This window comes from Camarhynchus parvulus, chromosome 9, assembly GCF_901933205.1.
Source record: "Camarhynchus parvulus chromosome 9, STF_HiC, whole genome shotgun sequence".
NCBI classification, from domain to species: Eukaryota; Metazoa; Chordata; class Aves; order Passeriformes; family Thraupidae; genus Camarhynchus; species Camarhynchus parvulus.
In genome coordinates this window covers 15,509,458-15,532,980 of record NC_044579.1, presented here as the reverse complement: position 1 = coordinate 15,532,980, position 23,523 = coordinate 15,509,458, and the positions used below count along the sequence as shown (strand labels likewise).

The following is a 23,523-nucleotide window of genomic DNA, read 5'->3' as shown; positions in this document are numbered from 1 at the left end:
ATTGTTAGGAAAGAGCTCAGCAGAAAAAACCCTAATAATTATTGTTGTGTTATGTTGGCTGAGAAACTGTTAACATGATTCAGATATAAATGTCTCTAAACGTGAATCTACAGAATTCAAGGAGAGTCAGAGCTGATGTGGGTTTGGATTTTTGCTAAATGTGTTTTAAAACAGAAGAAAAGTGTACAGCTCAACAACACAGTGATTGGAAAAAAGTCAGGCAATTGTATTTATTTGTAGTATTTCACTCTTAACAGCCATCTCTTTGTAACCATTGATATTCAAAATTATATTCATTTAATCACAAGTAAATCAGAGGAATTTTTTTTCTGAAATTATCAGAGTTACACTGTTAGTGAAATAATACAAGATTATAGTCAGAGAAATGGGAATTTTGTTAAGAAAGCTGAGGTGGAAGGAAAGCATGTAATTCTTGGTATACATGTCTAACCATTAGGGATTGGCTGGATCAAAAGGAGACAGAGGACTACCTGGATTGCCTGGTGGAATTGGGCTTCCTGGAGAAATGGGGCTTCCTGGACTGGCAGGTTATGGACCACAAGGAGTAAGAGGTTTTAAAGGCTCTAAAGGAATACCTGGACCACCTGGATTACCTGGAGAAGCAGGTTAGTAACTTTGCTATTTTACTGTATTTTACCTATGTTAGGGAGTACTAGATTAAAATTGGAGAGATAGATTGAAATCGAAGAAGTAATTTACTAATTTGGGAACACAGCTACAAAAACCCAGAGCTCCAAACACTGCAGCTAAAAAAGACACACCAAGGGGAGCAAAGACCTGCCACAACATGGCTCCCTCCCCATGTTTCAACTTGCCACCAGCCTCACCCCCATACGCCTTTTACTCCCTTACCTAGGGTTAGGGTTCTGAAAACCACAAAGCCCAGAGCTCCAGGCACACTGCAGATGTGAAAGGCACCCCAAGGGGAACACAAAACTGCCAAGACATGGCCTCCTCCACAGCTTGTTCCTTAGAACCAGCTCTAGCCCAAGGCTGCTTTTAATGTGGTTCATGGGAAACCTCTCCTTGCCATGGGACTTCCAGAACATTGTCCCCACTTCGGGTTCCACCAAAGATCGTAGAAAAGTCTTGGGATGATAAGATAATTTAGGTTTTAAGGACTTTGTGCAGTCTGAACTTCATCTCAGCACTGAGACAGCTCTGAGATCAGACCAATTTACTGAAGGCATTATCCAGTTGGTCCTTGAAAACATCAAAGGGCAGAGACAGCACTTTATCTCTAGGCAATGTGTTCTAGTGCTTGACTGACCTTTCTGTGGAAACAGTAACTAATCAAGTATCCAGCCAGTCATCACCATTGGTGTAATCTAAATCAGCAGGTTAAATGTAAAGGGCGTAGTAATTCTTGAGTGCTGGAAACATACCAGTGGAAGAACTCAGCTGAGTGGCTGAGTTTGCTTAAAGATAATGCCCATTGAGCCTTTATGACATGGAGTCGAAGAATTAAGCACTTGTCAGTTGTATCATTTTCCTGGTGGCTTTGTGCTTCTTTTTCTGCGTTTCCCCTAGACTGCAGGAGGGCTGAGAGGACGACTGCAGGTGGCAATAAAATAATTTTGCTTAATGAATTCAGGATGTGAAGGCTTTTCAAAAATCTGTTGGAGTTTCAGAAATATGGCAACTGTAGGCAACTGCATTTTTAGCCAAGTAGATGGATCACTCATATTTTTAAATGCTTGAGATTACCAAACTATATGCATTTGTAATGTTTTATAATGTATTTGCTGAAGGTCTGAAAGGAGAGACCAGTAGGGCAACTCCATTACCTGCATTGCCAGGACCTCAGGGACCACATGGTTTACCTGGACCCCCGGGAGTGCCTGGTGAGTGCAGCATTACATCAGTGAAACAGTTAAAATCAGAGATTGGTTAACTGTAAGGCATCTTTGCTTGGGTTTTGTAGAACAATAGTCCTTAAAACTGTCCTGAACTGCACAGGAAGTTTTTTTACAGTTTTATGGTAGTTTGTTTTTGTAGTTCCTTCTGTTTCAAACCTTACCCCTATAAAGTGTGTTTGGAACCTTTCAAGAAGTGGAAGATTCGTGTCTGCATGTAGCTGTCTCTAGGAGTCTGGAATTTGGCCAGATTGCATAAAAACCTATCTCACAGATGCATAAATGCTTTGACACTGTGAATACAATTAGCACTTTAACTATGAAAACCTGCAGTGAAGAAATAAGTGTCTAAATTCTAATATAATCTACAGCTGTGTCCTTATTAATAATGACAAATTATAAGACACATAATCTTACAAGTTGATGTTCTGTGGTAAGATAATTCACAGTTTATTTATTTTCTTTGGGCAGGTAGGGTTGGAACAAGAGGTCAGCCAGGTGACCCAGGACATTCAGGACCAACAGGTGACACAGGCTTTCCAGGGCTTGGGTTTCCTGGGAACCCAGGTCCAAAAGGTAAAATACTCTTTTTGATCTTAGAAAAAGGCAAAACAAAAAAAAAAAAAAATTAAGTACACCTTAAAATAATTAACAAGTTAAAAAAAGAAAATCAATGAACAAACTGATAAGTGTTTTTAGCAGTCTTATAATTTACTGCCTTAAGTCTTAGAAATGGCAAGTGTGAAATATTTTGAGGTATTTCAGAGTATGAAGTATCAAAGCTGACAGTAGGGAAATACTTTTAAAGACATGGATGCTTGCTGGAATACACCAAACAGGTGCAGCTATCTCATCTGAGATCTCATACTTAATTCAGATGGATTCTCTTTACCTGGATATGTGTTACAGAGACAGAGCTGTACAAGTGTCAAAGTGCTTTATTTTTAATCAATTTTGGTTATGTACAATGCAATATCTGCCCTAATATGCAGGTAATAGAAAGCATTTTCGATACTTTAAATTTAGCCATTCCTCATGCAAAGTTATAACTGCCCTTGAACCCTAGAAATACTGGGAAATTCTCATAATCCAGTAAGGACATGAGTTAACATAAAAAGCTCAGATACTGAAACTTGTACCAAGCTGCTTGGTAAAGAGAACAGCAGGGAACTAACATCAGAATGGCTTCACTTGGAAAAAAAATGGTGACATGCTTCAAGTTAGTTAATTAACAAGCAGTGTTTCAGTCAATTTTGAGTGAGTGTGTAAGGAACAAGGTGCCATGTGTCACATTAGCGCTGAAATCAAGATCCTCCCTTCAGCTCATGTAAGCTGCTTCAGTGCCAGAGGCTCATAAATGCACACATGCAAAGACCCTTTTGTAAAATAAAGTGTCTGTACTGCCATTTAATTCCTTTTGCAGGAGATAAAGGACTTGCGGGAGGCAGAGGGCCACCAGGTTGTGAAGGAAAGATTGGAGATCCAGGCCGAGCTGGAAACCTAGGACAACCAGGACAAAAGGTTTGGTTAGAAATACAGAACAAGCTTTTCCATAGGCCCCGTTCATTCAATTTTATACTGAGCAAATAAGTTAGAAATTGTAAGGAATATGGGAATTCCTTCATTTTTTGACTAATTATGCACAAACTATGAAATTAAATTCTTTCTATAAAAAGGGGCTCAAGCCAAAATTTTTGATCCAAATACAAGATTTCAGAATTCCAAGTGTTTGGGATGTTTTCCTACTTTGGCTTTCGGACCACAAGGAGGATATTGCATTGCTTAAAGCAAAAAAATTAAGGCCACAGCTGCTGAAAAGATGCCTGTTCAGAAATCCAATTAAGCATCTATTTGATGGAGGTAATTGACAAGCAAGTATGTATTTCATTAAGCAAGTGCTCTGTTAAATTGAAGCATGAAGAAAGAAGGTTGGAGGTAATACTGCACCCACTCTTGCTGATTAACAGAAGCTAATCTACTGATTCTTGACTACTCTGTAATTAGGATTCAAATTTTGAACAAAATAATAACACCTAAATTATTTGAACATATGGCATTTCTTTGTCTGTTTGTCCCCGTATGTCATTCTTTTGTGTGTTTTTTTGACATGACAAAGGAAGGCAGTTGAGGTTGTGATTTTTTTTTTCATCTGTACCTGATGCAACAGAGCATGTGGATGTCAAGTGGCCTCTGTGGTCCAAGCATATCATTAGTGACTGGTATAAGTTCAGGTCTACTGATCTGTTTATGAACATATTGATTTGCTGGTACTCAAAACAACCAGCAGTTCAGTCAGCTAAAAAAACCTACTAATTCAAAGTTTCCAGTCAGGAAATGCACTTGGGACATTTGTGATAAAAGCAGTCTTCATGGATAACAATGTTCAGAAGAATGACTTAAAAGAACCCCAACAACTGACTATCCTGAGGCATATCTGGGTGCTGACCTTGATCATTCAAATAAATAATTTTATATATATATAATACATATTTTTAATATAAAATTAAAAGTTATATTTGCACAAACTTCACCTCCACTTTCAGATAGTTGTTCAAAGCCATTCACAGCTGCAGAAGGCATCTCAATGCAGTAAAGACCAAATGGAGGGAAGTGTCTTGCATTGTTGAGTAGCAACTTCTTAGGGCTAGGAGACAGAGTTTGAAAGCAGTCTAGATTAATTACTCAGCTAGCTAATAAGGAACATCCAGTGGTTTGCTGAATTGAAGCCCTTAGAAATTATAGTGTGAAAGATCCAAAGGGAATTAAGAGAATTACCCTAATAAAATAAGGTCATTATTACTCCAGTGGAGAAAATATTTTGGCAGATTTGCAAAGCAGAGAGGATTGTTTCTATTTCTCTCTGTGTTGCAGGGTGAGCCAGGCGTGATTATTCCTGGAGAGCCAGGAAGAATGGGTTCACCAGGAGGTCTTGGCAGCCCTGGCTCTAAAGGTGAAGTTGGACTTCCAGGACTCCCAGGCCTACCAGGGCATCCTGGGCATGATGGTGATGATGGCCTAAGAGGTAATATTGCCAGAGAAGCTCAGGGAGCACAGCACATTATTTTAAGGAAAATCAAATCAAACAAGGTTCACTGAAAGCCTAAAACTTAATTTGGCTGTGAATTCACTCTCATGTCTTTTAGGAGATCGTGGCTCACCTGGAGCTCCTGGAGACCCGGGTTTTCCAGGGAAACCTGCTGAATGTCTTATTGGCCTGCCCGGATTGCCAGGGGGCCAGGGAGCTACAGGCCCACCAGGTAGGACTTTCTGACCCAAAAATGGCATTTGACTGGGTGAGTCTGGGTTTTGTTTCTGCCTTCCAATGGCCCGAGGGAGCTAAAATTATTTCTGGATATTGGTTATGGAATAGTATGCAAGAAAATATGCAAGAAAACATTTAAAAGATGTTCTTTCTGTAGATGGGAGGAAGCACATGCACTGATGAAGAGAGATTAAGATCCAGATTCCATTGGCCAGTATAAAGAGTAATCACAAACTCACCCAAATTCCCAGGAAAAGGGATAGATATTTCAGACATATCTCCCCTGTGGGACGGAACCTAGATCCTGTGGTGAATGGGATTGATAAAGAAATAAGTGAAAGGAAGAGCTCAACTAGGTAGGAAAAGAATCTAGGGTGCCAAAAGTACCTGCCTGTACTGCATATGATTTTCTTTTCAAAAAAAAACCACACTCAGATATACAACACATTCCTTCTCCTATATATGATCTCAAAAGGATTTTTAAAAATAAAATTTTATGAGGAATGAATGCAAAATTGATGAGGTTTTCATATTTGGGTTTTTCTTCTTTTTCTGGGAAAGAACAGATTTGTCTACTCTCACTTTTTTTTCTTCTTTTCAAAAATCCCAGCCTACAGCCCTTATAAGATTTTCTGAATGTATTTGTTGCCTTACAGATCTCATGTTTAGCCTCAAACAGGCAGAGTTCAAGAGGAGTTTCATGCTTATGATGTAAAGATAGAGATGAAGGTTTGTTTTTCAGACAGATCTACCATACTACACTGTCCTGCACTTTTCTTAGGAGGAAGAGGTTTGCAAGGTTCAAAAGGAAACCTAGGTGCTCCTGGTTTGAGTATCCCAGGAACTTATGGAACGCCTGGGGAACCTGGATTAATAGGTCTTCAGGGAAAAACAGGATTACCTGGTCCCAAGGGAGAATCTGGAAGGCCAGGAATCTCTGGTTTGCCAGGTAAGGTTTCCCCAAGTATTTGTTTTGATATAGCAATTGAGTCTTTGCAGAAAGGTGTTTTGCAAAAAGGTCATGTTTTTTCAGACTGAAGATGCTGAAATGTTTTTCCAGACTGAAGATGCTGAAATATTTTTCCATCAACACCTTTCATTTATCTTTGAGATTTTTATGAAAAACTAATAAATCATTCTTCCTTAAAGGATGAGCGTATCTTGAAGCTCTCTTGACGCAGTGTGGAATTTTCTATAAAAGTCTTTTGAGAAGAGTGTTTTATCTAGTTTTTGTACAGGAATGTCCTTGCAGTAGGACATGAAATAGTTAATAATCAAAGAAACTCCCCCAGCACAATGGAATTGCAAAGTGTGTAGTTCTTACTCAGCATCCCTTTTCAAATAGTTTGTAATGCCAGCTTCTTTTTCTTATGAGCTCAGATCTAGTCTGACAGAGGTGAGTCAGATCAAGCTCTGTCACTAACCAGAGCTAACTTTAAGTAAGCTAAGTGGTGCCTGTAGGGTTGATTTGTTTGGTTTTTTCTTTCAGAAATATGTTGAAATTTGTTTTGAAGAATAAAATATATCAGTCATATAATGTTTCCTATTTCTAACAAAGAGTTTTCTTTAATATCAAATCGTTACACTGTGGGAAGGAGATGGTACATGCCTTTTTATAGTGAGAATCTGTAAAGCTTTTGATAAACATGTAGCACTTGACTCAGTTATGCAAACATGGACTTCTGGTGGCATTTGAGGGAGTTATTTCCCAGCTGGTCTTTGACTCCTGAGCCTGAAAGGAATGTCATTCCCACACATCTCATGACTGATCTCTCATCCCTGTGTGGGTATCTCAGATGCATTATCCTTACTGTTAGTTTTTAATTCATTGATAGGAGCTGTTGCAGCTACTAATTTAGGTAATTTGGAGGTTATAAGTCATGATCCTGTGGTTAAAGATGGGAAAACTGGCTTGGACAGTTACAGAAATGGAGAAAAAATAATGTAAGCTATTAAACACTAAAATGACAGATGTATGTGTAGTTTTCTGAAGTAATGTTCTATTTAACTGATTTAATACTAACAAATATGTTCCTATTGCTTCAACTCCACAGGTGCAAGGGGAGATCCAGGTGTAATGGGACTGTTAGGAATTCCTGGACCCCCTGGCATGGTTGGAAGACCAGGCAACCCTGGCATCCAAGGCGAGTGACCACTTTATCTGCCTTCTTTTTCACTTAGAATACAGGAATTTCAATGCTCAAGTTAGTCTTGTGATCCATTTTGTGTGTATTATCACTCCTGAGTATAGATGTTGTACTGGAATTTCTTTGAGTCTTGGTAAATCTGTTTTCCGTATATGTGCAGTCTGCAGACTGAATAATATAATATTTTTAGCAGTTTTGACTTGCTACCTTTTCTTTTTCATTTTTTTAAGTGCCTGGTGATTTGCTCAATAAAGAGCAGAGAGCCTTTTTGCTGGTTTTTTCCCCTCCTATGTGATACCATTATTATATTTATTTAACAGACACAAGATTGTGTGTTTATTCACTATAAGAAATAATTTCTATGTCTTGCTGGAAAGACAAGCATTACTTGCTACAAGTAATCTGTACTTGTAGGTGTTTTATTGATGATTGTTGCAGTTAAGAAGCTAGTTTAGGTTGTTTTGCATGGTATATTTACATATGTAAATTACAATTGTTCTTGAAGATTGGCATTATCTGGTTTGTTTTATTATATCATCTAGTCAGTGAATGTCAGTGAAATGTTCTCCTGAACATTTCACTCTGTTTTCTTGCAGGTTCTCCTGGCTTCCCAGGAATACAGGGAAGAAAAGGATTTCTTGGACAAAAAGGTGAACCAGGTGATAAAGGTTTTCCTGGACCATCTGAGACCCTGGTTGGTATTGGGGACAAAGGAGAACGAGGTTTAAAAGGTACACATTCATTGTTCTGCCATTAAAACTAGCCAGGGTTGTCATCTGTTTTGCAGTTTCAGTGGACTCTAAAATATGGAATAAACTGACTCTACTGCTGAAAGTACTCACATTGTTTTGAAATAATCATTGCTAAACACTAGAACTGCCTTCTTATTATGGAATAGTTGGATATTACATTGAATATTCAGTTCAATTTTAGTAAGTCTTAATTCCTTTAAAAAGCTCTTATTTTAATGCTAAATAATATATCAGTAGTACCAGGAGGCTTCTATACATACATGCTATACATTCATGTTTTTACATTTTTATTATCCTGTGAGCACAGAAATGGCTGTACTTACCAACCAGATGCTAGATTGCAAGGACATTAAATCTGCTCAGAAGTACTTGACTGCCAGAAACTCCTCCTTTGTCTGCAATATTAATACAGACTCTCTATATGAGCTGTAGATGCTTAATGCTACTATCTGGCTTTTTCTTTTGGTATTTTCCTATGGAAGCTTTCAGGAACTTCCTATTGCCTCCACATGAAAAAGAAGGTGTTGGATTTGAGTTTGTGTTTTGCTTATGTGTGTTCAGAGTGAAAATCCCATGCTCTACTTCTGTTTCATTAGCTTAAAGAGTTATAGAATGTTAAACTTTTACAAAAGTTATATTCTAAGATGTTGTTTTGTAATATCTTTTAAATGAAACTTCATTTTAGGAGTTCAAGGCCAAATGGGTGTAAGGGGAGAAAAAGGAGACATTGGTGTGCAAGGCCCACCAGGTGTTGATGGGTCTGAAGGAATGCCTGGTCTACCAGGTATGGAATATTTGTATTGGAAATCCCAGTGCCATGTGGACAGGGAGGTACTGCTGCTCCAGTGCACACCAACTTGGCTCCAGAAGCAGCACTATATTCTCTCTATTAACTCTCAAGCTTTCCTGAGATTTCTGAAATTGGGCAATTTCAAAAGCTGCAGTTTGAAAGTCACAGCAGCTATCACTGAATGATTCTTTGTTTTCTTTCAAATATAGACCATTGTTTAGGATGACAAATAGAAAATAATATTAAATCCTGGATAACAATGAAGTCTAAAAGCTGATGAAACCAATGAATAAAAATTAATATTTCTAAAAAGCAAAAAGAAGTCTGAACTTGCAATATTATTTAAAAATTAATTCTAAAACTTTACAATTTTGCACAAAAATATTTTAGGGTTTTTTTTTTTATTTCAGATGAATGATATTTCCCTTTTCAAAACTTACATATTTGACTTGTATTTCAAAAGTTAGCAGATTTCCAGTGAAAAGCAGCTTTAAAAATGTCAGGCTTTGGCACATTGGCATTTAGAAAGAATGCTCACAGAACATTCTAGATGTATCTGGGTCTTTTCGTCATTAAACTGAGTGCTAATTTAGCTAAATGAATCTCAAGATAAGTGAGGGAGGGGAAAATTTCTTATGTTACACCCAGCTTTCTACTATATCCTAGTCATGAGAAATCTGTCATGAGTAAGTAATAATGTGATTGTTCCATGCACAAAACTAAACTGAACTGGAGTGCAAGCAATGACAGGAGAGTCCAGTGCATAAATGCAAATTCATGATCTTGATCAAATTCAGCTAAAATATATTGCAGTGGCTGTCCCTAAGTGCTGTGGTCACAAACCTTAATTTTAACATTGATACATAAGGTATTTGTTATTTCCTTGGCTTTCTGAAAACAATAATGATAATTTTATCTGTGTCTGTGCAAATGGCTCCATGTTGATTATCTCTATAATAGTAATACACTAAAAGAATGTGTGTGGTAGAGGATTTTGTATCCATAACAGTTCTAACATGACATTTATTTCTTCATCTTGTAGGAGCCAAGGGATTTATGGGTCTCCCAGGAATTCCTGGAGGACAAGGATTCCCAGGTGCACTTGGAGACAAAGGGGACATGGGAATTCCAGGTCATTTTCTTTCAAGACATATTACAAATTCATAGAGCTCTCTAGAAGCATTTGCACAGGTCTGAGCTGTTACTGTCAGCACATCACACAATTCTTAGACTGGGATTTATTCTTTAGTATCCATAGACTTATCTTCACCCCAGTATTTGCTTGACTGGCAGAATGCAATTCTCCCTCTCTATCCAAATTCTTTAATTTATATATTGTTACATTGAAGAACCTCCTTTTAGAAATAAAATCACCGTTTAAAGTACTTAATGAAGAATTAATATCTGTATATATTAGCAATAGCTCACAAAACATGGAGTGTGAAATGCAATGATCCTTTTAAGAATGGTATCAGTATTGCTATTTTTCCAGGTCCAAAAGGCCAGAAAGGATCTCCAGGCTTTCCAGGACCATCAGGTGACCCTGGTCCACCAGGCTATGGTGGCTTTCCAGGTGACAAAGGAGATCCTGGGTACCCATCTGCTGGGCCTCCAGGAGAACCTGGTCCAAAGGTATAAAGGCAGTGGAAGAACTTTCCTGTTAGGCAGAGCCTTTGACTATAGAAACAGAACAAGTGTAAGCAAGAGCTGCAGAGTTTGCAGAAATAGTTGATTTATTAGTGGTAAGAAATATGAAAATTCTATTGTGTCATTATTCAGGAGAAGTTTATTTCATTATATTTCACTTCAATTGTGCAAAAATTTCTTATTTATAAAGATGAAATATCTTGAAGTAACTTGCTTTCTGTAAAAGTTCCTAATTCATTAAGAACAAGGATGTTAAAAAGTACATCAAAAACTCATCTTAGCAAATGTTTATGCTGTTTGGTCATACATACACTGCTAAGAACAAACCAGTATTTTTAAGTTAGATCAGTTGGATAGTCTACCTCCACATGTTCTGGTTGTTGAATAACTGGAAGTCTTTTTACCTATGAGATTATCTGAAATGTGTGGCTGAGGCTGTAAACTCCTCTATAAGTCCTGTAATTTAAATGATTTGTTTATTTTCAGTATGAGCTGGGTAGCCCCAATGAGATTACTGTGAAAAAGTCAGCAGGAATTCAAGGAAAAAAATACAATTCAGTATTTTGTATAGCTGCATATTACCTAAGGAATGAATGTTTGGATCAAAAGAAGAGCTGGTAGAATAAAATTGAAGGCAAATCTGTGCCAGGGAAAAATCTAAAAACAACTTGGTTTATAAAGGTTAAAAATAGATCTTAACTATGTCTAAAAGATCGGTAGTATTATGAGAAGACCTTGTATTTAGTCTGCTTTGGTTTTTGTCTGAAAATCCTAATGAAATGTGATTACATGTGAATTGCATGTGATTTTTCTATTCTACACTGTGATTCTTTACCTCTGTGTGTGCAACTGTTTCTCAGGGAGATCCAGGTCCCCCAGGAGTTTTTGGCCTCAAAGGAGAAAAGGGCTCTGAGGGTCAGCCAGGGCTTACAGGAGTACCAGGACCACATGGGATCAGAGGGGAAACTGGAGGTGCAGGAATCCCAGGTATGGGGTACTTTTGGAGGGCTGGTGACACGCTGTAGGAGATAATTCCTCCAACCACACAAGAGCCTGGGGGTGGCACGCTGAACTTGCTGACTGCTGCAAACCTGAACAGCTCCTCTGTGGTCACAGCAGCCAGGCCAGCTTGGGTCACCTGGAGAACTTTTGCAGCTGGCCAAAGCAGAAACAACAGCAAGGCTCTAAACTGAGTCTGGATCTAGAGGTGATGCCACTTCCCCTCTGCCACACTCTCTCTTCTTACAGGGCAGTATGGAGCCCCTGGCGATCCTGGTGTTAAAGGATGCCAGGGCCGCCCAGGACAGCAGGGAGTCCCAGGCCCTCCTGGTATGGTATATAGCTTCTCTCCTAAGTCACTGCCCTGGATTTGGGATTTCAGTTCAGTTTGAGGCTTTGTTTGCCTCCTTTTAACAGCCCATTTTCAATGTTATCAGTTCAGCTGAGGCAAAAAGTTTTAATTTTGCTTCACTACTGGAAAACTTTTTGCCCTTTTTAAATTATAAGTACATATCCAAGGGTCTCAAGATGTGATAGCCACACAATTATAAGAAAGGCTTAGGTTCTTTAGGTTCTACTTCCTAAAAGACAATTATAAACTAAGATATAGGTAGATGAAGAGAAGAAAACTAACTGGAGTAACAAAGAATTGTAGTTGTCTGCTAAAGCAACAGAACTAAAACAGAATTAAAAATATACCTCAGGGGCAGTGTGTCTATGTAGCAACAGAGGCATGCACTGAAGGCTTTATTATGTCTGTGAAAATAGGGGGGCTGTTAAATCCACTGAAGTCCAGTGAGCTCCATACAAGCTACATGCTGCTCTATACCAACACAGCTACCCCTCTCTTTGAAGTAGCTGAGCTAATTAAATTTCAATAAAGGGGAGTAAAATCTTCCCACTGCAAAATTACAGAAGTAAAAATGACATTTTGGTCCATTGTAATTCACAGGTGCTGTTGGAGTCCCTGGAAAACCTGGACTTGTTGGTGAAAGGGGTACTCAAGGTCAGGATGGTATGCCTGGTCCCCCAGGAGTAAAGGGAGAACCAGGTAACAGCAGTGAAATATTTTCATTCTCTTTTACAATTGGGTTTTTTTCTGTAATTATGGTGACAGGGATGATTTAGGAAGGATTACCAAGGAGCTTCTGTGGAGCCAAAGCTAAGTTTAGAAGTAGAAGGTTATAAGTGGTTTTCTATGTAATTTTTGCACATGCAGTCAACAACCCAAGTGCATTACAAATGCTCTGTTCTACATGTGTTGTAATGTCACCTAAAAATGTTCATGTCTGCCAAAGTACTGCTGGTTAACAGCTCCAATGGGTTTAACCACAAAGAGTTTAAAAGAACCAAAATCTTTTCAGTCTTCTGTCTTACATGAATATAAAATAAAAGGAATCACAGTGTTTTCCTGCACAGTGAAAGCTTCCATGACCAACACCTTGGGTTGTGAAAGCTTTCATTTAAAAGTCACTCCTGATGCTATCAATATTCAGATAGATTTAGTCCTACACTGAATTCTGACAGAATTTTGCACTGAAAAATTTTTCTTTGCATGCTAGTATCAAGAAGATACTTAGAAGGCATCCATAGTATTTAGAAAGTATTCTCATGTTGAAGTAAGCACTGTTTGAAGTAATCACTATTAATGTATTTTCTTTTATAGGTGTTTACATTTATTTTTGTTTTTTCTTAATAACTAAATTAAGTGCAGATTTTTTTTTGTTTTTTTTTTCTCTGAAAAGAAAGAAATAGCTTCTTCTTGTAGAATGTACCTCAAATAAGACCAGTTCTTCCTATAAATAAAAACTTAAAAATTTAATTTGTGGTTTTGTATAGAAGAAATAGATATAATACATTTTACTTTGCATACAACTACACTCTACCTTTTGATACCATGATCTCTGAAAAAATGTATGAAATATTAGAAAACTCTGATGTTTTCAAAAAATTATTTCAGATTTTGAGTGTAATGTGACCTAATATTTTACAGGACCACCAGGGAGAGGGATCCCTGGTTTTCCAGGTATTCCTGGGCGTAGAGGTGAGTTGCCTTTTTGAAAAGCAACAGCTTAATTTTTAAATCCCAGAAACATCATCCCTTCTGCTTTCAGGTGCTTGAAATGGCACTAAGAGTGTCAGAGGAAATCAAGAGTGATTCTGTGCTTTTGATCAATGGTTTGGTCCTATATAGTAAATGTCAAGAGTTGTTGCTTGTGAAGTTTAGATTGTTGTAAAAGGCAAATAAAGAAGCTGACTACTGTGGTCTTGTGAAGGTGATATACACATTCTAGAGCTTTTGAAATGTTATTGTGATATATAATTGGATTAACAGAGTAGGTTCTTATCAAAACAAGATCTTTCTGAATAACAAGCACACTTTGAGAAAGCTGCAGTGGTTGCATTTTAATTTTGTTCATCTTCCCTTTTATTTTGATAAACAGAAGAGAGACTCTTCCCATTTTGTAGGTTTTACAACGTATTTGTAGCGCTGGTAGAAATCCACTGATTTTCTTTACTTTAAAAAAGTAAAATTAAAGTACTCTAAGATTGACTTCAGAACAATATCCTTATGGAATAGTCTCTTATTTTGTTGCATTCATATTGATGCTTCCAGCTGGGGTGTAGTTTAAAAGGATTTGTTAGTTCTGATGAACAAAGAAGCATTTCTTCTACAATAAATATTCCTTCTCTGCTCTGTTTATCCTCCTCTCAAGTTTATTCCTTGGGATGAGCAATCTCTGAAATGGAGTGAGTTGTTTTTTATTTGTGGGGTTTTTTAATTTAAAAAAGTGGTGTGTACCTTGCTGTGAGTCCTGTCTTCTCAGAACTATTTTGCTTTAGGGTAGCAAGCTGGCTTTGGGGACTTCTCTGTACTAAAGACAAAGGCTGAATTCCGCCTTTGCCATATAGGAAATGCATTTTTGGAGTTGTCACATCACCTCCCTGTCTTGACAGCCTTCTCCACATGTGATATCCACACTTTGCAGGAATCAAAGGGGACATGGGACTGCCTGGTTTTCCTGGGCCCCCAGGTGTGAAAGGTCATCAGGGAGATCAAGGACCCATTGGACCTCCTGGCTTAGTGGGGTTACCTGGATTTCAAGGCACCACAGGCGTGGCAATCATTGGCCAGAAAGGGAACAGGGGTACTCCTGGTGCACATGGAAGACCAGGTGTGTTTTTGGAACTCCTTATTTGTCTGAAAGAATATACTGATAATTGAAAGTAGAAGTCAGCCTATCCAGAATTCAAGATTGAAAGGGGTATTCCCCCAAGAGAGTTTCATAATTAAACAGATCCTTTAGCAGCTAATGCAACATTACCATTGCAAACTACATGATCTATGCAGTGCCATTTAAATTAAAATAACTCTAAGCTTTTGAGTCCACCCGATTGCATTATCGTGCTTCCCTCCCATGTGGTTCATGAGGCGGCTGAGATCCAACTTTAACAAAATGAGATAGCCTAACACCTAAACCCAAGTCATGTTGTCACTAAACCATGTCCCTAAGTGCCACTCATGCTAAGTAACAACATGGCTTAGTGCTAGGTTTTCAATTGGACTTAATGATCTTAAAGGTCTTTTCCAATGTAAATGATTCTGTGATTCCAGACTTAACTACAACTGGAGGATATGCTAAAAGCCTGTAGTGTTAAAGAGTACTGTAAGTTCTGATCTTAGATTAAATTAGCAGGTTAGGAAAAATTTGATTTTTTTAAAAAGTGCATATATTTCCTTGGAAATCACTGAGGTGATATACATGAGTATTGTTATGGGGCTATTGGATGTTGCACTGGGTTGTGTGTAATCTAGGTGAAAAGCTGTTGGCAGCAGTTTTCCCTTACTCTGATGTTTCTGTATAGGTGCTCCTGGTTTTCCAGGCCTTCCTGGTCTTTCCACTCTCAGCGTGAAAGGAAGCAAAGGCGTCCGAGGGGCGGATGGAATTCCAGGGCCAAGGGGCCCAGCTGGTGACATTGGCCCTCCTGGTCCCAAAGTCAGTGAAAGGAATACTGTTTCTTTCTTACTGCATTGTTAGTCTGCTCTTACCATGAAAAGATAATAATACCCATTGAAAAACCCTCCAAAATCTCTAAACAAACAACAAGCCCAAACAAGTGTCCCCTCCCACCCATTTTCACAAAAACACCTTGTTATAGAGGAAATAAAATGGATATGAGAAGCCAGTTTTATGGACTTAAGTGGGTCAATAAGAATTATTTTTCTAATTCCTGGTATGTAATTTCCTTGGCTGGTCTGCATTACAGGATAATCTGAACAATAATATGACAATTTCTAACATGCTTAAAAGTGGATCAGATAGTTCTAGTTACAGCATATTCTGTGAACATAATGTCTTGAATATTCTGAACAAAAATCAAGTATATTTCATTGTATGAAGATGCTGCTCCTGTTTACCACTGATGTTCTCTGTTTTGCAGGGAATAGAAGGTCGATCAGGCTATCCTGGTGCTAGAGGAGACCCTGGATTTCTTGGATTCCCAGGTGTAAAAGGTACTCATATATTTATTATGTACACTCCTGTGTGCTAAATACAATCATTTACATGTTGAGTTATAATGGTATTTGTGTATGATGGGTTCTAGAGACACAAGGTTTTGCCACGAAAGTCAGGGTATAAGTCAGATCTAAATGAAAACATTCACTAAGAGTTTTCACTGAGGTACATGCTCTGGGTGGGTCCTAACAGGCTCAGGTGAGGAAGGGCTGACACATCAACAACCTCCATTTCAGGCAAATTCAAAACAAGTTTGTCCTTACTGATTGATGAGCTCAGGACTTTGGCACTGAGTCTGCCAATTGGAATTATCCCACCACTGCTAGAAAATGTGACTTTTTGACAATCTCTTAGCTATAGAACTCAGGAGCTTTTAATCATAATTACAGCACTGGGTCCTTTGTTTGCTGTAAGAATAGTTCCAAATAAAATCTCACTTACAGTTTATCAGCAGATGAACTGTTAAATGTATTGGCATCATTAATTTCATATTCCTGAGGGTAAGCTGACTCAGTAGCTAGATAAAAATCCTTTCAATTTAGACAATTTCCTAGTGATGAAATATTATCTAGGCCTGCATTACTCCAGAATTCTCATTCTTCAATTGCATGATTTACAGTCCCACAGAATTGTCATTACCTATTTAACCTACCTGTTAGTGATCCATGCTAACTATTGTGCATTTTAAATTTGTTCTGATTGGCAAAGTCACCACACAGAGAGCAATCTTACTTTCTTTAACCAAAAACTCTCATTTCACATATGTCAAATCTCACGATGTGGCATTAAAAATACTTTTAATTAATTCTTTTTTTTCAAACAGAACTGTGGAGCATGGTCTGAATGTAACCTCATATTGTGCTCAGTGAAAAGAATCACTTAACAAATTTATCAACAAAAACTCTACAGCTCTCTTAAAGCCTTCAACATTACTGGCAGTAGGGTAAAAGGGAGCTGAACTCCGCGTGAAGGCTGCAAATCCAGTGACAAAAACATGTAAGATAGAAAGGATATAGTCTAAAATTGAGAATTTAAACTAGGTTTATGGACCAACCTTCATATAGATAGGTATGACAGTACTATCTTAGAAATTAAATGCACTTGATCTATAAATTATACAGTTGCAGCAGAGGTGAAGAAACCCACTTTCACATATCAAACCAGTCTATAGGCTGTGTTACCCTTTGGGAACTTTGCATGGATTATGCAGGACTCTTCAACAAGCCTCTGAAACTTTGACAGTTGTTTTGACATTTTAAACCAGACAGATTTATCTTCAATCTTCTCTTTTAGGAGAAAAGGGTAATCAAGGACCCCCAGGACCACAAGGTGCAGAAGGGCCAAGGGGACCAAAGGGCCAGCAAGGTAACCAACCCTTCTCCTTCCAATACCAGCTGACTTAGGTTGATTTATTTGGTTTGTTTTGTAGTTTGTTTGCTTTCTCTCATTGTAAAGCAATAGATACTCATTATATTTTTGCTGCTAGGCCCACCTGGATTCCCTGGAAAAATATTCTCCATCCCAGGAAGCAAGGGTCCTGCAGGACTGCCAGGAATCCCAGGAACACCAGGTGATCAAGGAATTCAAGGGATTCCTGGACTACAAGGTGATTTATATTTTTATCTCTATGCATGTGTCTGTGTGTGCTGCTTAGGAGAACATTTTGGTTCTGCACAGAAATCTGACATGTCTAAAATCTTCACCATATGCCTCTGGGGAATTTTTTCTTGATTGCAATTTAGGACCCAAAGGAGTAAAAGGTCTACCAGGACGTTTTGGTCATCCGGGACATCCAGGATTGCCTGGTCCAAAAGGAGACCGGGGATTTCCAGGACCAAGAGGTACAGGAAAGCAGAATCTCTGTTTGACTGGTACTAACTGAACTTAAAGATAAATTGTACTGCTGATTTCTGCAAATCCTTCCTCTTACATGTATTGAGATTCTGCAATTTACAGAACATTTACAGTCATTTTAGGGACATATGTAAGCACATTCTTAGCCTTTAACAGATGCATGTTCACAACTGAAATAATAATTTACAGAAACATGCCTTGACTATGCTCTTCTGTTATTAATCACTTCTATTTAGTCACTTGAAATCTGTAGGTACCAGAGTTCCTTTATATTTCATCAAAATAGAATGAAATATTTTTATTTAGGCGTCACAAAATATTTTTATTTTAAGCTTTTTTTGGTAAAAATTACATTGGTACTTTAAAATACCTCACTATACCATGAAGTTGCCTGAGCTAAGTCTGAAGGAATTCCTACATCTGGAACTACCATCTGGAAATACTACCAGTTTTTAAGTTGTATCTTGTTATTGGTATTTTTTGGTTAGTTTTCAAGCAGTTTCACAAATTTAAAAGAAATTAAAATTTAAACAAAATTATAATACTTGCAGACATATTTATTTCTCATCCACAGGACAACCTGGATTGATTGGCTTTCCAGGTCTGCAGGGGTTACCTGGATCACCAGGTACTATCACTGCTGGTCCAACAAGAAAAGGATTTATCTTTACCCGGCATAGTCAGACAACAAAGATTCCTTCGTGCCCACATGGGACATCCCAGATCTATGTTGGCTATTCACTGCTTTTTGTACAAGGAAATGAACGAGCACATGGACAAGATCTTGGTACTGTATTGGTAAAAAAAATTCAGGTTGTTTTCTTAGAGTCCAGTAATGCTAAGTTGTCCTGAAACCAAATTTACAGTAAGTGTCTGAGATAAACATTGGTTTCAACCATCTGTCTCCAGAGGGGCCTGGAGTCAATTCAGGAATCATGGTTTAAAAGACACTTTTCTTTCCTGCACTCCTATATTCCCCTGTTGATATCCCTAGAGTTTTTTGAGGAGCAATTCAGTTACTTATGGATAGATGTCAAGTATAAACCTTCACAACATTTGCACAGGGCTGACAGCAACACCACAGGATGTGAAGGAGAATCTTGTGGGTTTTGAAGCCTAAGTGGGAAACTTTAGGGTGTGAATAATGTCACCAGAAACTTTTGTTTAAGCAGCTGAATCCCTGCTACTGTGTCAAGGGCTGATACCATTCAAGAAGATTGTATTATTTTAACAGATTTTGTTCTTAGCCCTTGTTTATTATATAGATATTTTTGTATAAGCCAGAAGCATTTTGCTTTCAGATTATTTTACTGAACAGACTCTTCTTATAGTTAACAACTGTTTTAATTCTTCCTATAGTAGATTGGGTGCCATCATGTATCTCTTCTGGTCACTGCACTAGATTTAATCTCCTACTGCCACAAACCTCTCCTCTTTTGTCTTCCAGGAACAGCTGGTAGCTGCTTGCAGAGGTTCAGCACCATGCCATTCTTGTTCTGCAGCCCCAATGATGTTTGTAGCTTTGCTTCTCGCAATGACTACTCCTACTGGCTGTCCACTGCAGTGGTGATGCCACCAGACATGGCACCCATTTCTGGCAGGGCACTAGAGCCCCAGATAAGCAGGTAAAAGGATAAGAGTTTTAGCTCTTCTGCCCTGGAACCACAGAGGCATCACAAATTGTTTTAAGTGGCAAATCTTAGGCAAGACCTGCCTGTCTCTGCCAGTATAAGCACTGACTTCATCAGCCTGGTTTTTGATTACTCACCTAAGTATGTCAAATACTCAGTGATACTCTCAAGAGAAGTTGGAATAAAGCTAGGGTCCCACCACAGGGCCTATTGCTGCAGAGCCAGCATAAGAAAATGGCACACTGTCCTACTGATTACAGGGATTGTTTTCTTTAGACCCTATCATTATGGATATTAGAGACAGACTAAAATTAAATCAAGACAGCTTTGTTATTTAGAATTATAGCACAAATCAAGTTCTGCTTTCAATTCTGGATGATGTCTTTACTGTAGCTGGTGAAGAACATTGTAAACTGAGCTGAAGGTTCTCATCTATGCAACACTGTTCTGCAAGCTTGGCCCTTTCTAGTTGCTTGGAATAGCTGGGAAGGGTGGAGAACAATGTAAGAGAAAAGCTCTAAAAGCATGAAGGACCTAGAGCAGCAAAATCCAAGGGAAGGCAGGCTTTGCACTCTTCTGTCCTGCCCTACCCTGTTGCAATCCAGTAGCTCAGCTTCAGTTTCCTCATTTAGGAAATAAAGATTGCTTTTTCTAATCAGCAAATAAAGGTACAAAAATACAGAACTTTGAACTAAACCAGAACAACATAAAATAGTGAAAAAGGTCACATACTGCTCGTTACTTCGTGAAAGGCAAAATTAAGAAGTTCAAATGTTCTGGAATTGCTTCCTATCTTAGAACAGTTTTAATCTGGTGTTACTAGTAGAGATTGCAAAGCAATTGCAAGGTAAGGGGTTCAATTTACTTGCTCCTCATTAAACACACACACCTGTGTGAGTAGTAGCATTTATAGCAAGGTATGCTATGCCATGAAGTAGCTACCATCCTAGAAGGCACAAGTTTGTTTTGCTTTCATGTTTTCCCTCATGTCTGCACTGAATGTATGTGCTTTCCTTCACAGGTGTGTTGTCTGTGAAGGAGCTGCAATGGTAATAGCAGTTCACAGCCAAACAACTGTAGTTCCTGCATGTCCAGATGGCTGGATGTCTCTCTGGAAGGGTTTTTCTTTTGTTATGGTAAGGATATAACAACTTGAATTATTCATTTTATGTCCTCTCATTTTCATTGGTGTTTTCAGAGCTCATTTGTTTCTTAATAACTGTTAAATCCTTTTAATTTTTTTTTGCCTCTGCCAAGAAGTAGGAAATAATTCTATTAATTCTTATTCAATTCCAAAAGTATAAAAACTTCTATTCTCATCTGTTCACAAAAATAGGTGGCAGGAGGAAAAGCAGAAATTATAAGAGAAGTACTAAAGGACTTTAGTCTGACAAAAAAAATGCATTCACTTTCACATGTTATGATAAGATCTGGAAATAGGTTTGGGGAGTGGAGTGGTTAAAATAGTTCTGAACACAAAAACATAGAAATAAGTGACCAAATTCCATGCCAGAAAGTTCTTTTAAAAATCAGATTTGGGGCTGAAGTGCACCAAAAGCTAAAATAAAAATAAATGCAGAACCCTGTCTACAGCAGACTGCCTCAGCAATTTTGATGCCATAATTAGATATGAGTGAAGAAAGTTCATAATGGAAGTGCAAATTGAGAACTGCTTATGGGACTAACTGTAATTATAATAGGGGATGTAGCATTTCATCTGTGTTACCCATGTTTGTGGGATGTCAATAGGGATTGAAAAATGAAGGTAGAAAAATTTTAAATCCCTCTTTTTTCCATAATGTAAAGTCCTTTTAGGTCTAGGGTGAAGTTTTTGTTTCTCCTGTGATTTGGCCCCAAGTAGTAATAATAATAAACTTGGGAAAAAATGGGAGATTTTTTAGCATTTGGTTAAAACAATTTACTTGTTTCCAGTATCAGCAAAGTTAGATGGTATTTTCTAGCCAATTTTAAACCATTGGAAATTATTATAGAGCTACTTCTACAAGCATTTACCAACATCAGAGAAGGAAAAAGCCTTTGCTGCTGTTTGTGTTGCGAGAAGTGATCAGTGCAATAAAAAATATGAAAACACACCCCCACCAATTTGGTTTATTTGTAATGTAGTTACTGTTGTACTCAACTGGACAGAGGCCAGCTTTCTAGGCTTTGTACTGGTTAGTTCCATGCATTTCATCAACCTGAGAAAGGCCCTTGCAGGCACTTAAGAAATGCCATAACTGCTTGAATTTTCAGAAGGCTTCTGTGCTTCATTGTAAGTTTTATCAGATGAATCTGCATTCATTTTATTTTGTCCAAGATATACCACAGAACATATGGTATGTTTTAGAAAGGTTTTTTTTTTTGCTGGCAGTTTACTAAAAGCTGATTGACAAGTTCTCATGAAAATGTTTTGGTGGTTGCAGTACACAAGTGCTGGCTCAGAAGCTTCTGGCCAAGCATTGGCATCTCCTGGATCTTGTCTGGAAGAATTTCGGGCCGTCCCATTCATAGAGTGCCATGGCAGGGGGACATGTAACTACTACACGAATTCCTACAGTTTCTGGTTGGCATCATTAAATCCAAGAAGAATGTTCAGGTAAACTGTACTTCCCTGCATCCCAATGCCCAAGGACACAAATGCCTGCAAAACCTGTGGGGGCTTCCTTTGTAAGTCCCTTCGGGCTAGGCACTCCTGTTTGTTAGGTACAGAGTCATTTTGTAGCACATAGATGTTTGAGCCAAGAATTTCAAGGTTGTTGTCAGTAATTCCATACCCAAAGTCTCATTGTCTCTTCCTGTTTTTTAAAGAAAAATATTGAATGTTTGGGTTTTTTCTTCTAGGAGACCTGTGCCACAGACTTTGAAAGCAGGACAACTAGAGAATATCATCAGTCGTTGTCAGGTCTGCATGAAGAGACCAATCTAAATGGTGGCCACTCTTCACAGAACATGAAACTGATTTATTACAAAGAATTGCCTAACTCTGAAGAGCTATAATTTATTGAAGTCCTGCTGCATCTGGAAAGAAAATTATAAATTGCCAATGCAGCATTGTGGTGAGGTAGGGCAACAGTTTGACTTTTGTCTATGGCAAATGACAAAGCACTTTGTTGGAGGAATCTTATCATGGCATCTGCAGGGGCACCTGCTGAACCTTGTAATTTCTGAGCTGCATCTTCACCATAAAACTACAGCATCACCAGATCCTTAATGAAAGATGTCAATGCTGCCTTGTGTCATGTGCTTTTCAAACAGCAAGACAATCTAAGTGCTCCTGTATCAGCTTACATATGTTCAGTGTTTCAAGTGGATATCATTTAAGATGACAGTCTGGCACTTAAGATAGGGTTCAATAGGAAATATTTTCAGTGCGCTTTTAACTATATAATGATTCATTAAGGGTTGTTTTGGTTTGGTTTTCTTGTCTAATAAACAAGTATCTCCCCACGTACCTCACCCTTCCTCTGGCTGGCAAACAGGAATACAAAGGTTTTTGTATCACTGTGATGATAATGGTGCTTGACTGGCCAGAGAGGGAGCGACAGCAGGCACTGGGCAGGCAGGACAGTGGTGACAGCACTGGCGGTGTGCTCCAGAGTGACTGTGGCTAAGGGCTGACTGAAGAAAGTGTTGGGAAGTTTTCTTTAGATTCCATGGCTTTTGACATTGATCATGCAATCTTTGAGTTCTTCAAATTTGGCAGGATTGGGCCTCTATTATGGTCACATGCTTTTGTCTCTCCTGAAGAAAAAACTATTTACCATGTCATTTGGGATTTTGTTAGAATTAACAATTACTGTATGGCTCAAGGGCTCCCATGGCATTATCAGATTATCACACATCCATCAGGATGTGATTCCTAACAAAATCTTTAATACTTCCATTTTACAGTATTTCATATTTAAATATTTATCACAAATTGTATTCTGTATTTAAATATTTAGCACACATATCTGCAAATGAAACCATTTATTCCATCCAGATAAATGCACGCATCCAGAATTTTTAAAAAGACTGATATTTAAATTGTACCATCTAAGCACT

General features: G+C 38.2%; 1 protein-coding gene across 1 annotated transcript in view; it reads left to right on the top strand.

The window, feature by feature from the left end:
- COL4A3 (collagen type IV alpha 3 chain) overlaps positions 1-22,405 on the top strand; it is a 53,431-nt gene extending 31,026 nt beyond the window's left edge. The window contains exons 26-52 of the mRNA XM_030954410.1: positions 458-626; positions 1,773-1,865; positions 2,349-2,453; positions 3,301-3,398; positions 4,749-4,899; positions 5,021-5,134; positions 5,921-6,088; positions 7,194-7,283; positions 7,883-8,017; positions 8,724-8,822; positions 9,871-9,960; positions 10,321-10,460; positions 11,336-11,462; positions 11,724-11,804; positions 12,427-12,525; positions 13,468-13,518; positions 14,465-14,650; positions 15,342-15,472; positions 15,918-15,990; positions 17,288-17,359; positions 17,481-17,600; positions 17,737-17,835; positions 18,423-18,635; positions 19,296-19,473; positions 20,501-20,615; positions 21,903-22,075; positions 22,321-22,405. Coding sequence (XP_030810270.1) covers positions 458-626; positions 1,773-1,865; positions 2,349-2,453; positions 3,301-3,398; positions 4,749-4,899; positions 5,021-5,134; positions 5,921-6,088; positions 7,194-7,283; positions 7,883-8,017; positions 8,724-8,822; positions 9,871-9,960; positions 10,321-10,460; positions 11,336-11,462; positions 11,724-11,804; positions 12,427-12,525; positions 13,468-13,518; positions 14,465-14,650; positions 15,342-15,472; positions 15,918-15,990; positions 17,288-17,359; positions 17,481-17,600; positions 17,737-17,835; positions 18,423-18,635; positions 19,296-19,473; positions 20,501-20,615; positions 21,903-22,075; positions 22,321-22,405 — 3,255 coding nt within the window. The remainder of the gene's footprint in view (positions 1-457; positions 627-1,772; positions 1,866-2,348; positions 2,454-3,300; positions 3,399-4,748; positions 4,900-5,020; positions 5,135-5,920; positions 6,089-7,193; positions 7,284-7,882; positions 8,018-8,723; positions 8,823-9,870; positions 9,961-10,320; positions 10,461-11,335; positions 11,463-11,723; positions 11,805-12,426; positions 12,526-13,467; positions 13,519-14,464; positions 14,651-15,341; positions 15,473-15,917; positions 15,991-17,287; positions 17,360-17,480; positions 17,601-17,736; positions 17,836-18,422; positions 18,636-19,295; positions 19,474-20,500; positions 20,616-21,902; positions 22,076-22,320) is intronic.
- The last annotated feature ends 1,118 nt before the right edge of the window (positions 22,406-23,523 follow it).